The following is a 16,525-nucleotide window of genomic DNA, read 5'->3' as shown; positions in this document are numbered from 1 at the left end:
TCTGGATACATTGTATGTTCTCAAAAGTAATTTACAAAGACAAATGCTATGGGAATCCAATACAAAATTGGATTTTTACTGTCATGTTCACATTCCCAGCTTTATTCAGGCTGGAATTTTAAAAAATAAAAAGAAAGGGATAATTAAAAAGGTTCACTACCAGGAACAAAATACATCAAACATCCAGTCCTGACAAGTTGCCTGTTAAAATTTCTGCGTTGGAAAAGTCCAACTGAAGAAAACACATACTCACCTGCTTAAAATTAAGTATGTGAATGTGACCTTGAGGTGTCACAGTTTAAACATTAAGATTTCAATTTACAATAACCAGCAACAAAAAGCTGTGGAACCATATCCATGGCCTATGATTCATTATCTCCAAGAGAAATATTTTCGGGTTCGGCATAGCCCAGATTGTAGGACTTTTGTAGCCTTAATGTATAATTTGAGGACCAGTGACTGCAATGACCTTAGTCACATTTGTGGTGAGCTTGAGGCATCCAATTTTCAAACTAGCAGTCTAATTTTATCTCTCATCATGTAATTCTTTGCTGTAGCTTTTTACTGGTTTGCTTGGTTTAATTAACCTTTCACATATAAATTATCATTATTATTTTGTTCTAAGAAATCCTCTATCCTGCAATTAAACAGTGAAACACATATTCTTTTTCAAAAAAAGATAATGCTGTGTCTTTGCTGAATACAAACAAGTTTGAAATTATGTTTCTGTTTCAGTTATGCAAAGGAATACATGAAGCTGAGATTTTCAAAAGATGGCTTCTGTAGCATTAAAGAACAAAGAAATACAATGTAGGACAAAGGAAAAAAAAGACAAAAGAAAAAAAGAATATCTGAGGCAATATCCATTACTCTTCATTCTAATCATAACAATCATTTTTACCACGACTCAGTAAGTCTGTTTCTGACTCTGGCCACCTCTAGAGTAAAATGCTAAAAGCTAAGTAACCACATAGGGAGACATATAAACAGAGAAAGAACAGCACCAATAGTGCTAGCAGGCAATACTAGGGAAGTTATTGTGCTATAATTAAAATTTTTCTCATATTTTTAAGTGAAAGAGACACCATCAGAAAAGGGAAAGCAGAGGGAGGATGATGTCTGACAAATCGTTTTAAGTTGTGAGGTCTTATTCTTACCCTTTCAGCAGACTGGTACAGAAATGGAAGCATGAAGAGTTTCTGTTCTGATATCAAAATGCATTAAAAAATAACATAGAAACTTGTTGTTTATAAAACATGGGGCATAAGGTTGTCAGAAACAAACAGTGGAGGGTAGAGAAGAAAATCCCAGCAGCTGTTTGCAACACTATTAAACATCCTGATGAGTACAGAAAACTGTGTTTGCCTCTATTTGCCTAGTGCCTCACAGGACTATACTGGAAGAACTAAAGAAGTCCTGGAAGAACTAAAGATTAGTTATTATTGAGGGATCTCTCTTGACTGTTTCAAAGGGGTGCCAGGAAGGCAATCTCCTTTGTGTTCAGAAAAAGCTATCTATGATGAAGAGGCAACATAGAAATATAAGAAGGAATAACAGCTATAAAAAAACCCGAACCAATCAAAACTGCGGAACAACCCTAGGAGAAACATCTGTGCAGCCCATTCATGGTACACTGCGAAACAACTGGGAGGTAAGAACTGAGTATGGTAATTGCTCAGAATTAGAAATTGGATTGAATAGGCAATTCCTTCCTAAATATTCATACAGCTCTAGTAGGCAGGGAAGCAGTGATCTAGGTAAAACTCCACACACAGAAATGACATGCACATCTCTGGCACAATACAAGTAAAAATCAAAACAAAACAGAATAGTTTAAAATCCTCACAAGTACTGGCCAAGTTCCTGAAGTGAGTACAGTTCGTTTCATTAGAAAAGCCAGAGATTTTTAACTTCCAGAATACACTGTTCTTGAGATAGCTACATTTGCCTTCAAGTCTTGCCAGATAAAGCCTTCCTTCACTTTACTTACTGTGGTCTACAAAGATGTTCCATAGGGGCCCATGGCATAACCCACAATCAGGTGGTGACTGGGCCACCACTTACATGATGGTTTTGTTTATTGTGCACTACACTGAAGGTATTTAAAAAAATACACCTTCATAAAGTTTCATTTTCAACCCCAATTTTGCAGAGACAATCCCAGTAATTGACTGAAAGCAGAGTACACTGTGCACACCATAGCCCTGAATCCGCTAGGAGTGCCTCATGTCATACCAACTGTGGTACACAGTATCATTCAAAAAAAAATTAGGTATTATAAAAGCTGTAAGAGTAGACCAAATAACAATTTTCCTGTTTCTAGTAAAAGTGCTGGAAGACAGAATAATGAATGTTCATAAGCGAAAGCAGTAAGACTCTACTGCAACATCTACAATTACCTGAAAGGGGGTTGCAGAGAGGTGGGTGCTGGTCATTTCTCCCAAGTGACAAGTGATAGGACAAGAGGAAATGGCCTCCAGTTGCGCCAGGGGAGGTTTAGACTGGATATTAGGAAAAATTTCTTTACTGAGAGAGTGGTGTAACACTGCAACAGGCTGCCCAGGGAGGTGGTGGAGCCACCGTCACTGGAGGCATTCAAGGAACGTGTGGACGTGGCATTGTGGGACATGGTTTAGTGGGCATGGTTGTGTTGGGTTGATGGTTGGACTTGATAATCTTACAGGTCTTTTCCAACCTTAGTGATTCCGTGATTCTGTGATCTGCAGGCACAGAACTCACAGATTTGTGTTTCCCAGATCAGGAATTAGACATGCAGTAAGCACTCTTCCTAAAGCAGTTCTTATGCAATTCACATGTATGAACACAGAATTGGAGGAAGTAGATGAAATATTTCTTGTAAATACCTTCCAGTAGAAAACATCAAGAAGCCATTGAGCTGGTCTGGTTAGAGAAAACTACTGGTTCTAGATAGACTATAGATAAGGCATGATTACATTCAAGCCTGAACATTTTACAAAGGTTTATAGAAACACACAAATTGAATTAGTGAACAGATTTTAAACACTGTAACAGAGTCAATAAACTGTTACAAGCTAGAGTTTAATTAACTCATGGAAGAGACTCTAGGACAGAATAGGAGAGTTCCTAGACACACTGAGCTTGTGATATAAGTTGCTGGGTGTCTGAGCTGAACATTTTTTTGATGGAATGTGAGCAGCAATTGGATAGCTAGTTAGTTGTAAACACTATATTTATATTATATTCATCTCATCTTTCAAGGTTTCCCCTGGCTGATTATGGGAGACAGGAAGGAATTTATTCATCATCTTAAAGCACAGGCTGGCTTCTGAGACTGTACACAAAGTTGGGAGGAATAATCTTCCACCAGACAGTTGATAAATAGCCACAGCTAGAGACAGGATGAAAGCAGCGTGTGCTCATGTTCTATGTAGCCATAAATTTTCACATAGTTGGTTGGGGCAGCCTGGCTGAAAGAACTATTGGCTTTCTAGCTCTCTTTTCTAAACTGGCACGTTCTATACTTCCAATATAATTTGCAATTTTTCTCAAAGACATTCCTTGCAGAGAAAGAATGTAAACACAGCTGATGTCTACTGCTCACCTTCTGCAGTAAACTGAAGTTGTGGATTTTGGTCCATTTCTTACATTAGTTTTAGGATATTGGGATGCAAAATGGGTGGGTGGACTGTGGACCAGGTATTCCAAGGACCCTTTTCTGTTGTATGAGCTCTTACAACTGTAAAGAACTAGACATAGTGGCCCAGTGGTCGCTTCAAGGTATCTGTTCCAACGACCAGTAATAATTCAAGCTTATTTAAGATAAAATGAATCTTGATGTCCAAAGTACATTATTGATTTATTTCTATAGCAAATAAATATTTAGACATGTACACATGCAGAGTTTTGCCTATGTACATACATACATTCAGCCAGTATCATTTGGTAGGATTTTTTCCCAGAGTTTTGAAAATTTTTATGTATATATTCTGTGGAATAGTGTAACTATCTTCAGTATTTATATAGAAATATTTATACACACACACACACATATATATATACACACATACACACAAAAAACCCAAAATCTTTATTTTCAAAATGCAGTGCTACAAAAACTGAAAATAGGAATCTGGAAAAGCGTCCTTCAAGTCTCCTTTACTACCTTTCAAGTTCCCCAGGTTGCTTACCTGTCTGCGGAGGTCTCTTGTCTTCTTGCACATACTATCTATTGCAACATTCAAGGCATTACTTCTCTCTTTCTTGTCAGTCTATAAAAAATATGATAGAAAACAGAACAATGGTTATTTGTGATGTTTTAGCAAGCAGGTTCTTTGCGTCCTCAGTTCATCAGAGCATTTGGTAAATCATACATGTTTAAGGATTTTTTTGAATTTTAATACATTTCAGGAACCAGTACCACAATATTCACAGAATGCCAATTTGTGATGTTAAGCATAATCCGCTGAATCAAAACATATGCTTTACTAGCGTATATAGGAACACAATTAAACGCTTTTTATCTTCTAACAACATTAATATAATTATTATTATTGATGTCAATCCATTATCACCATATTCATATGAAAAATCATGTTATCCCTCGACTAGCAATTTATAAATTCAGATCCCATAATGCAGTTTGGTAGTGCTTTAGTCTGCAGCATTCATTATTTGACTCCTGTAAAACAGAATGGGTGAGTTTCCAAACGTCCAAGATGTTGCAATGCAAACATTGCCAATGAAAACGGACAATCTCTTCATTTAGCTGCATGTTCCTTCTCAGCATCAATAGAAGACTGAGCTCTTGAGATATTTGAGAGGTCTTAAGAGAATCAGTTGTATACTTTCCAAATAATCTTAACTTTTTATTTCTATCTATAAGCAAAGTGCTTATATCATTATTAGCTATTTGAAAAGTGTAGTTAACACTTTTATTGTATTGCCCACCATTTTTTCTATACAGTATTAACATAGTAGTTCTGTGTCTACTAGTTGTTTTGAATAATATTTTTTTCATGTTAGTACAGAAACTAAATGAAAATCCAAAATGTCTGATGAACTTTGTTTCTCTAAAGAAATCATTCATTACCCACTACCTTGGACTGCCCTGGTCCAAAGGAAAGAAACCACAAACAGTGAAAGTGTCTTTACACAAAGTCTTAAGTCAGCACACATTACATTTCCAGGGAAAGGACCAGATTGTCATAAATGTTAAAGAAATAGCTATGTATACTGACCGTAATATTTGGGCTTCAGCTATAGTACACTAGGAAGTCTATATTATGAACATGACTGTCTCATTTTGTAAATCATACTAAAACAAATACTAGTGAAAACAAAAGTAGTATTATCTTCATAGGCACCTAGGTGTATAACCTTGTTACATACAATATATCATACTTCAGAGTTATTTCCTTACTAAAAAAACAATAATCTGTGAACAGAGCAATATGCTTAATATTAAAGCAAAGACTAGAGATGATCAGGAAAGAACTTTTATATTAAAAGTGAATGTGTAATGTAATAAACGCCTTGAAATTATTAGTACATTCTCCATCAACTGAAAGGCACGATTATTTTAAAAAGCTGAGCTTATATACTCAGGGTAACTTAGAAATTTTCCTACTACTTTCCGTTTCTGAAATTGCTTACAGTCTTCGCAGGGAACAGATGATCAAACACAGGTCTTGGAGAGAGGTCTGAACTTCACCTTGAAACCTTCAAGGAATCCCTAAAGGTAGATACTGACTTTCTATTTCATAGTAATGTGACTATTTCTTGTATCAATGCTTGCATAGGAACCGAAATAAATAATGACTCTTCTACTATGTTTCGCAAGCTATTGTCAGCCGTGACAACAAAATTGATCCCTTCTAAACTGCTAGGTAAACAAGACCAGTAAAAGTGTTGTGGATACAACTCAGCTTATGCCTATGCATTTTCAGATGACAAAGATGCAGTTCCACATTGGCACATCCTTTAAAAGCTTTATATTTAGAGCCTATTTTTCTAAGAAGACAGAATCAATGTAAAATATTGGGATTTTTTTTAAAGTTCTCTAGTAAGCTGTAACTTCGAAGGTGGCAACTAATGATACAACTGGCTCTAAGCAAACCTAAATCTTTGAGGCAGCTAATATGAAATAACCTCACTCAGCGAGTGGCATAAAAATATTGAATAGTGAACAAGGAAAAAATACTTTATCTGCAAATTCTTAACATAATTGTCAATAGTCAATGTCTAGAAAGCAAACCTAACTATAATTGAAGTTATACTTCACCTTGTGTTTTCCCCAAGAACTAAATACACTATAAAATGCAGCTTCAGACTGTAGAATGTGGACAGGTCCAGAATGCGGGTAACCTCATAACTGCAGACTCGCATTCTTCCTTAAAGAATTTTAAAACTCAAAAAACCACATTACTGTTTGGATAAATCCTTCTTATAAAGTTGTAAGTATTTCAAAATTGTGTACAGTCTGTTAAAGTTGGGGCACACCTGACTACAAAGTCTACTGTGGGAGTAGTCTTAAACATCAATGGCCTCATACCATCTTGTCCAGCTTCTGCAAGTTATTGTCCATTGGTCCCAAGTACCTTTGAATGCTGAATTACTCCTTTAAGTTAAGTTTATATTTCTCTGCAGACTTCCATCTCAAATATGTCTGTGACAGGAACAGTTCAAGACCTACACTAGATGATTACACTTTTTAATAGCTGAAAAATACTAGATTTAATATTTTAAAAGTGTATATTAAAACAATGGCATAGTGAAACTAAGCATGATCTGAACATCTCTACACTATGTTCCACCCTCCAGTAATATAGCTAGCATTTCTGTATTTGCAATACTCTGCATCTGCTTGTCAATTAACATTCTTCTCATGACTGCTGTACTTAAAAACAAACAAGTCTACCCTGAAATAGTTCATTCTTGTACAGGGTGACTGAATTCAGAAAAGGGCTAGGAAAATTATGTACATTATTCTAGGCTCTAGATTTCAAAAATAATGCAGTTGAGCTCAGTCCTTTCTCTCAGTTTTCCTGCACTCAGCTGCAGTTTTATTCTGTAAAACATATGTAATAATGGCTATATGGCTCCCTTGTGAAGATATTACAAGCAATATCCAGCTCCTATTTCAATGCTTTTTTTAACATATGAAACATTTTACAAGCACTAAGTCACATTGTTATTAATACTCCACTAAGCGAAAACAAGTATTTTTAATTAACACTGCGTAGCCTGAAGATAAATGCTGAGCATTGCCAATAATACAGGCCTATCTATTTCACACACTGGCAAACAACATTAGTTGAATGACTCAAACCACATGTGCAGAAAATCTTTCCTGGCAGATTTTCATTTAAAACAGTACATATCTAAGGGCAGATTCTCAGTTGAAACAAATCACCATATCTCCACTGTTTTTAATCGACTTAATTTATATCAGAAGGGGATCATGACCTTCACAGACATTACAGATCCTTCCGCACTCTAAGGTATACAGATGCAAACTAACATGTTTGCATTAGCTACACAACCTTGAAGGACTGAAGAACATGTCTCCAGTGGAGTCTTTGGTGGGTACATACCAACAGTTAACAGTATGAACAAAGACAGCAGTAATTCTACCACATTCATACTTTGTTGAGTTGAAAATATAGCTTAAACAAAGGATTATATTTATTCTGATAAAGTTTTTAATTTCACTGTGTTTATACTTCTGAAGTGCTACAAATGTTTACCTCATAGTTGCACTGTGTATCCCATCTGAAAACTGATCAGTAAATTATAAAGAAGATTTGGGCAGAACTCCATAAGTGATCATCTAATCTCTTCAAGTACTGAGGCTAATAGATATGGGCTAAATTTATAAAAAAATATATAAAAAAAGATATATAAAAGGATACAATCAGCCATGGTTATTAAACCAGTAAATACTATTAGTATTCATCATGTGAATCAAAGAACACCCCGCCGTTAGCCATAATCAAGAATTCAGTTACAACACAGAACTGAACTGCTCTCATTAGCAGGACTAAAATAAACAAGATCTGGCCAAGTGAAATGCAGCCAGTTTATTTGGGTATGTATTGGTGATAAAGTATTCACAAGGATTTACTTAAATCTTGCAAGGCCACACTCCTTGAGGTCCCCTTATAGTCATCAGAGAAAGTAATGACTTTTGCATCACCTCTGAAGGTCCTGAGCCTCTACTTGCCATAGAGGGTGATGAGAGAGACCTAGTTTGGTAGGTTGAAGTTTTGTCTTGTGAATAGTCCCCCAAAATACTAGTTTTATATTAAAAAGCCCACAAACTTTTACAAGTAAATTGAATAGGCCTTCATGAAGTACCTTGGATATTTTGGACATATCCACCTGAAATAGGTATCAAGATTTCAAACAAAGTCATTGTTTTTCAAAAGTAGCCATACATGTTCAAAAACACATCTGTAGACTCTAGCTTTTCAATGTTGTGGGGTAAAAAGGAGCGATATTAATTTATCACATCCATGGTGAGATCAGATGTCTTCTGAATTCCATATTCCAGAATAGCTGGAGTCTTAGCTATAAACTTAAAAACTGTTTTACTTTAGTCCTAAAGGATTCCTTCAAGTATTTGTACAGCAACAACACAGTGAGGAGATTCTATCCATGCCATTATGCAGGGCCTCAAGATACAACAGCTGAATTAGGATCTAGACTGCAAACAGCGGAAGTGGTCAGGATCTATCTGGGTCCCCTATATAGGAAAAGTGATGTTGGAGTAGCGAATGCAAAACCTGGAGCTTGAGCCTCACTCTGAGTTTTTAAGAACTGTCCTCCTCAGCCAAGTTGGCTGTAAAGGAATAAATATATGCAGGTACTGGGTGGTATAAGGTTATAAACAGACTACATCAATATAAGCCTAGTTGTATCATACACATCTGTGTGGGCCATTGACTACGTAACAGTAATTAATTTATCTTGATAGGCATCCTGACTTTCTTGCCTTAAACACCACTATAAAGAGTTATTTGTAAACACACAAAACAGGCTTGAGATTCCTGTTCCCGATTCCAAACATCGTTCCTGATGTTTGAGGATATTCAGATGCAAGTTCATCTTGCATTCCTGGGCTTATATAACGGTTTAAAATAACAGAAGTTGAAAGAAAGCAGTAACACTTCACTGGAATGTTTAAAATTACATACATGATTAAAAACAACTTTATAACCTTAATCCATACTGTACTCAAAGGCTCTCCCGAAAATAGATTTCCATACTTAAAGGCCTACGGCCAAAAACTGAGCACATGTTTTGTTTACTGTTCCCAAACACTTGTCGTACAATCTTGGGAGGACTGAATAGAAAAAAAATCCAACCCACTAACATGATTTTCATTGCTTATCTCCAGCAGCTGTACCATGATTCTGTGATAAACATCTTTTGATTTAGTTCAGTGTATCCAAGGACAATTTTATTTTTAAAGAATACTAGCACATTTATTGAAATCAGTTCTCCATGGAAATATTCAAAAAAATGTCAAGCTAAAAGGTAAACAGCAATCAATACTATGATACGTTAATAAATGTCAGAGCTCTAATTAAATGACTGATCATTTCGGTCTATGTGTTGACTGACAATAATCCTATACTTAATAATTACAGGGTCCTGTACATTGTACCTTAACAAAAAAAAACAAACCCTCACCTAGCTAAGATATTAAAACAAAGTCACGTCCCTATAGAGATACCAGGCATTTTATGTCTGTTGTTACAATTCAGCATTTAACATTTAGCATTTAACATTTTTTTGTGTATGGTGCTTATAAAGGTTTCCTCTTTTGAATTATAAAGTAATTTTGAATTCTAGACAAAACCATAACAGTGATGAAAAAAAAAGTTGTATAAAAAGCAGTTTCACAATTTTTTGTGTGTTGAAACAATGTTGCCATTCCTTGGGAAAATTCCATGCATGGATTTGTTGTGCAAAGACAGAAATAAGATTTTTTTTTTTTTTTTAATACCCAGCTCATAGAAACCCTGATCTTTCAAATCCTGTTGTGCAATTCAACAAAGTAAAGACAACTGCAAGCATCCATCTCAAAAAAAACCAAACCCCAAAAGCCTTTATAAGGGAAGATCCAGTTCAATCCTGTTGTAGTCTTAATTTAAATTAAAACATATGAACTAATAAAGAACAGCCAAGAGGTTTGTCAACTTGATTACAGTGGCTTTGCTTCTGTCAAAATTAGCTAACACAGTGCTTCAGCCATCAATAAGTAAATAAAACAAATTTCACTGCTTACAGTCTCTGCTGGGAGAAGGCAAAGTACTTGTCACCTTGAAGGTCACACAAAGAGTGAAGAAATCTCAGAGGAATGCTTAGCTATGAAACACCCGTGAGCAGCGCCAAGCCTGGGGCAGCCACGCCACAAGAACAATAACAGGGCCCCATCCCTAACATCTGCCTTTTTCACAGTTCTTGTCAAGGTGAGGCCTCAGGGCAGCTATTTCCATACGGATAGCCTCCCTCCCTCTGACACCTCCTCTTGAGGAACAAGTAGCTAGAACCATATGATCTAAACCCTCCTCCCACCAGTGGGCCTTACTCCAACCAATCTGCTTGCCACCAGGCTGCTGCGTGAGCCTCCTCCCTGCACCTTGCTCCCTGCACTGCCTGTGCCAGCTGCAGAACCTGCACTGCACAGCAACAGAAACTTCTCTGGCATTAAGTCCCCTGGAGTCCCCGTTTTTCTTGGAGCACCCTAAGTATACTATTACCAGAACACGAAAATCAAGCCTCAGCTGTCTTCTCATCAAACAGCTCTTTGTACCCAAATGCATCTGGCTTCCTAGTTCAATCTAATACAAAGAAGAGACCTCTCAAGTAAGTTTTCTTTCTTACTGCCTTCTTTCTCATTTTAGACTGATAAATCCTTCAGGCCCATTCCTGTTCAGTCCCAACCCTACAGGTCCCAGCACAGCAGGAACAAAAACTCTTGTAACCAATAGACAGGCAAAATCAAAGAAGTTTAAATGCTGTTAAGAACCTCTTTGTACTTCCTTGTACCAATCTGTATATCACTAGGCCCTAGGAATATTTGCCCCTTACATGCAGAATTAATGGAAACAATATTTTATCCTTCAGATTTTCAACTTGCTCCTCAAAGTACAACTTCCAAGTAAAAAACAAGATCCCTTGTTGAAGGTCGTATGTCTAGTTAAATAAACCAAAAACTATGATCTTCTCCAAAGCTATAGATCTCAATGGACAAGTTTGCGTCACACTTGAACACAAAAGGAAGCCAGTTGTTTACAATTCTGGTTTTCAAGTACGTCTCTGGCTTTTAAAAAAACTTTTTAAAAGACCTCTTTGTTCCCCATCCTGGGAGCAGATAGGAATAACTTTTTGAGTGCAAATAACTTCACTGGAACAACGGGACTATTTAGATGCATGAACAATTATATCCATGTTTTTCTATTTTATTTTTTTTCCCCAAATCTTTAAGGATTCACAGCAGTGCCACCTCATTAACTGCTGACTAAGAAATCTCTTAAATGAACATTTTAGAAGATATTCAAGGAACCCTCTGACAAGACAGTAAAGGCAGAACTTGACATTTCTGACATTTTAAAGAACAAAAATTCTTTTGAAAAGGCAAAAGCTCCCGGACCTTTTCATACAGCATTTCAAAGCACATCTTTACTGTACATCAAAAGCCAGCAAAAGGAAAGTCAGTTACAAGTGTATTTATTACCTTTCTTTGTTAATCTAGTAAACACAAAGAAAGAATAACCCATGAGTATTTTAAGTTGAAAATCACTATATTTACTTGGTAACACAGATTCCCTACTCTAATAAACCAAGTCTAGTGCACTTTTTTAAAGACACCTGACTCAAGAAAACCTATTTCTGTGAAAAACAAGTAAGTATATTTTAAAAGGGGGGGGGGGGGGGGCGGGGAGCCAAGGGAAAAACAAACCAACAAGGGCATGGAAAATCATATGCAACTGAGCAAATAAGGAATCTCTCATGTGGAACTGTTTCTCATCGTAGATATTTTTTTCTCCTCAACAGCTTCAATGTGAGATTGCAATTTTTTTTCTCTTCAAGCCATCATGGAGAGCTCCCTATGGATCTAATGCTGTGAGATGGGAAGTACCTCATAAGAAATGAATTACCTCAACCTCTATCAATATCAGTTGGAGTACCAAGGGCTCTCATCACTGTGTGAATTACCCTTTCTCAATCAACATGCAGAAAAAGGATTTAAAGCCTCAAAGTATAACTCCCTTTTAGCATTCAGGTATATCTAGTTCCTAACACTGCAAAACAAATTTAATTCTAAATGAGTATGCATAAAACAGCCTAAAAAGAACCCAGAAAAAGATACTTAGTATGTATAGGCCTTGAAGTAATTAAAAAAAAAAAAAAAAAAAAAAAAAAAAGGCAGAAATTTTCAGATCCTAATTAATCCTAAATTCTCAGAAAGAATTATGTTGCTGGAATATGCATAATATTGCACATTCTAATCTGCACTTTGCAAAGCAAATATAGTGATCACTTACTATTTCTAATGCAAAATCAAAAGCCACGGGTAGTTCAGATTTGAAATATGACGATCTTTACACTTGATACAGAAATCATAAAGGCCAATGGTACTCTATTTTGGTTTGTATTTCAACTTTAAAACTATCGGAGGAATCAGCAGAAAGTAAAAAAGAAGTTAAATCTCTTTTAATGAGATGTTACTGTCATTCACTGATGATGCAGGAAAGAAAGGCAAACATAACTAGAAATAGAGCAATATCCATCCTATCAAACTGACAACAAGAAGCATACTTAAGGTTAATCTGCTTTTTACTAAGAAGCAATTTTCTACGTTCCTAGTATAGAAGTTTTTAATTGAATATCCATCTACACCAAAGTGTTCCAGCAGTTTTACAGCAGAAAAATAGGAAATTAGTTGGAGAAAAACTCATCCTACAGCAGCAGCATAAAACTTTCCTATGATGAACTATCATATAAATTGCTTGGAGATTATATGCTGTTATGAGAGGGAGGAAGGGGATGGAGGGGGAAGAAAATTCAAAATAAAATATAGTAGATTTGCTGAGACAGTCTGTCTCATCCAGCTTGTTTAAAGGTCTTAGCTGTACACTAAATCAAAAAGTTATGGTCTTAAACAGGAGTCATAAACAGGGAAAAATGTCCAGCTACTAAGCTACTCAAATTCTTCCATACCTAGGGATAGACTGAGTTACTACAAGCTCCAAAGTGGTATTTCTGCAGCAAAGCAAAGGCACATCCTGCATTTTTCAGGACAACAAAAACAATCTTACTGTTAGATGTGGTATTTTAAAGCACTATGTACTACATAAATAGATTCCAATAGACTTAAGAGGAGTGTGGCAGCGTTCAAATCAATCAGTGTTATATACACACACACACTCTCTTTTTTTTTAAAAAAAATATATATAGTGATTACAAATATATTTCTGGAAAAAAGATCTCTTTCAAGTCCTCATAGCCACTTCATACCCATACCATCCAATAACATCACACTTTCTCCTTCTATTCCCATTATAGCAAAGAGTAACATGAAGAGATAAGGAAGGTAGAACAGTAAAACTAAGAAGGTAATTTCTTTTTTTCCTTTATGAAGTTTGCTACGTTGACATATTTATTATTCTGAGATAATCTCTATGATCCTATTCATGATCACTTATAGAACAGACATGCCATGATATTTCTTTTAATGGAAACCCAGCATACTCTATTATCGTCATGGATGGGTAATGAAGATTGATTTCCCCGATTCCCTTGATCTGAGATGTCAGCTATGCACGTATCGATAAACACAGGAAATTCCACTTGTAATTATTAAAAAAAACCATTTAGTTTCACTCACACATGACTCATACTCTGTAACATTTCTGTGGAATTATTTGAAGGAAGCTGTTTGAGACAAACATGGGTGGAACAATGACAGAACTTGGTCTACAGACAGAAACCTTATGAAAATAGTTACTTGACAAAGACTTCAGCTCTAAACCAGGCAAAGTTTGGTCATTTCGGCTAACATCCATGTTACGGGTTTGGTTTTGTTCATAACCGTACTTTTAAATAAAAGTTAAAGGCTGAAACCCCAAACAGACAAAAACTGTAATTCTATGTAATTCTGTATTAAATGTATTAGTTAATCCCTTTCTAATCCAGAGCAATTAATTTAATTTAACACCATACTGTGATGTAATATGTGAATCTAGGAGGCTGGGAGTCACTTAAGAATATGCAGTGAATGAAAATCCAGTTTTTAGGGAGAGGACTAAGGCAAGTGGTTTAAACATTTAGCTCTCAAATTTACAAATACTTCAGCTAAAACACTCATCAGCATCCTGTACATACAATGAATCCAGATGGTATGAATTCCTTTATACATGTCCTGTCTATACAGAGGACTACAAGATAAGAGGTAGCAACATAAGATGTTTTGGGGATTGTCAGAGCAAATAATAGTTAATGCAATCACTTCACCAGGTGAATTCAGTGCTCTTCAGCCACTCCTGACTAAAATATACCATTATTTATAGCAACACAATGAAATGACTCCGAGGTGTTATTCCCAGAAGCTCGTGACTAAATGTTTTCAATACTCAATTGTTATTTTTAAAAAATCACTATTGTTAACTAGAGAAAATCTATTCTACTTCAGATAGTTTCTGCTGTTAGCAGTTATGGGGGAAAGAACATGAAAGAGATTGATAAAAGAGCACTTGAATGATCCTTTTACACTGACAACTGCCAGGAAAGAGGCCATTGCATAGCCATTTATTTAGCAGATTGATTTGGACAGTGAAAAACCAGAGCATTACTGTGGCTGTTGGATTATACTCTCAGTACAAGTTTGAAGATCCTGGGTTTCTGTGCTACAAGAGAGAAAAAAAGCAATTTGTTAAATGTAGCAGCTAACAAATGGAGCAAGGGAGGCTGTATGTGATGGCACGCAGGGAAGACAACTGAAAATTACAGTCTCCTACAGGGCAGGGATTGGCAGAATCCTGCATGAGACCAAGAAAGTCTGCTATTCAGGGCATATTCCTCTGCAGTTGTATGCAGAAATTCTCTGTGGTTTTTTCCCTATTTATTTTTACACAGAAAAAAACCCAAATATACCTGTGGAAAAATTCACACTCAGCATGCAACATTTTTGACGTTCTAATGAAGTGATCATACTTTACGTTGGAAGTTCTTTTTCTGCAGGACTTCTAGTTTAAACATTGTAGGGAATTTTTGTCTAAATTAAGATTTCCGAGTTTCATGTTTTATTTTTTTAACCATTTACATCCCTAATTAGCCAAAGAATTAATGTACTATAAAATAAAATTTGCATATAGTTGTCATCAGCTCCATGAAAGAGAATAGCAAAAAAGCAAAGGAAATAAAAGTCTCTAACTAGAACAGAATCAGTAGAAAAGTAACTAGGAATTATGTTGGGTAAAGCTAGGAGCAGAAGAAACATTCATTAAATGTATAAGAGAGATGTCTGTAAGTTAAAATCCTGTGCTGATGCATCATTAATTGCACAGATTAAGCTTTTAACTGACAGGCAGCAGTGAAGATCAAGTAAGGGGTAATGAAAAGTCCTTGATATTAGCAGAAAGCTCAAGAAGAACTATTAATACATAGGTAGAAGAAAAGATACAGGAAGCATGGTGACTTGTGGCTATAAGAGTTAAGAGTCATGCAGACTGATGACGTTCGGAGGTCAAGAGGAACATACCCTGTAGACGTATGGCCTATTGATTTTAACAGTAGTGTTCATACTTTTAGGTAGCCATACATAATGAAGCAATGGGTAACATAAATGCTCTGTAAAAGAGAAATTAATGGTTGGCAATCAGGTGACAGTATTTTGTAATGACACCAGTTACCTCAGTTAAGGTAGAACCAGGCAAGGTGTCTGAATACCCAATGACATGAGCTAGTTTCATGGACAATCGCTGCTGAACATACGTATCATATCAGAAACAAAAAAAACTAACAGATTCGAATTAGATTTTTAGTGGAGGATAACATATTTTAAAAGTATGCTACTTATGTCTTATCAAGAGATCAATAAAAATTACAAACCCAGGGTCTAGCAAAGGCTGTGTGGAAAGTAGGCAAGCATACCACTTCTTTAAGACACCGCACACACTTGATACACCTTTATTGGCATAATACCAGAGATATGGTGCTACACTGCCACCATACAGTAGAAAAAAAGGTGAGAAAAGGAGCTTTAAAAAAAATAAAAATCAGAAAAATACAATAAAGTGAGTTTTTTCACCAATGCAGTAGTATCACAGAGCTCAAAGAACATTTTTTCCTTTAAGATTTATACTCATTCCTTCTCTTTCAATGAAATAAATGAAATACATGGCTGAAACCTCCTCCTTCTATAAATGTGTGTTACTGAATTATATGTGAAGTTTAAAGAATGTTAAAAATACACAGTCAGAAGATTAAAAGCAAAAGGTTAAGTAGGATCATTGTAAATATTGTTCACTAGTTG

The 16,525-nt window shown here is 35.9% G+C and overlaps 1 protein-coding gene across 2 annotated transcripts in view; it reads right to left on the bottom strand.

Annotated features, from left to right (window-relative positions):
- Positions 1-16,525, bottom strand: part of CTNNA3 (catenin alpha 3) — a 540,343-nt gene that overhangs the window by 228,944 nt on the left and 294,874 nt on the right. For both annotated transcript variants that reach the window (XM_059820900.1, XM_059820901.1), the window contains exon 8: positions 4,170-4,250. In XM_059820900.1, coding sequence (XP_059676883.1) covers positions 4,170-4,250 — 81 coding nt within the window. The remainder of the gene's footprint in view (positions 1-4,169; positions 4,251-16,525) is intronic.

Source organism: Gavia stellata, chromosome 9 (assembly GCF_030936135.1).
Source record: "Gavia stellata isolate bGavSte3 chromosome 9, bGavSte3.hap2, whole genome shotgun sequence".
NCBI lineage: Eukaryota > Metazoa > Chordata > Aves > Gaviiformes > Gaviidae > Gavia > Gavia stellata.
This window is presented reverse-complemented; position numbering and strand designations above follow the sequence as displayed.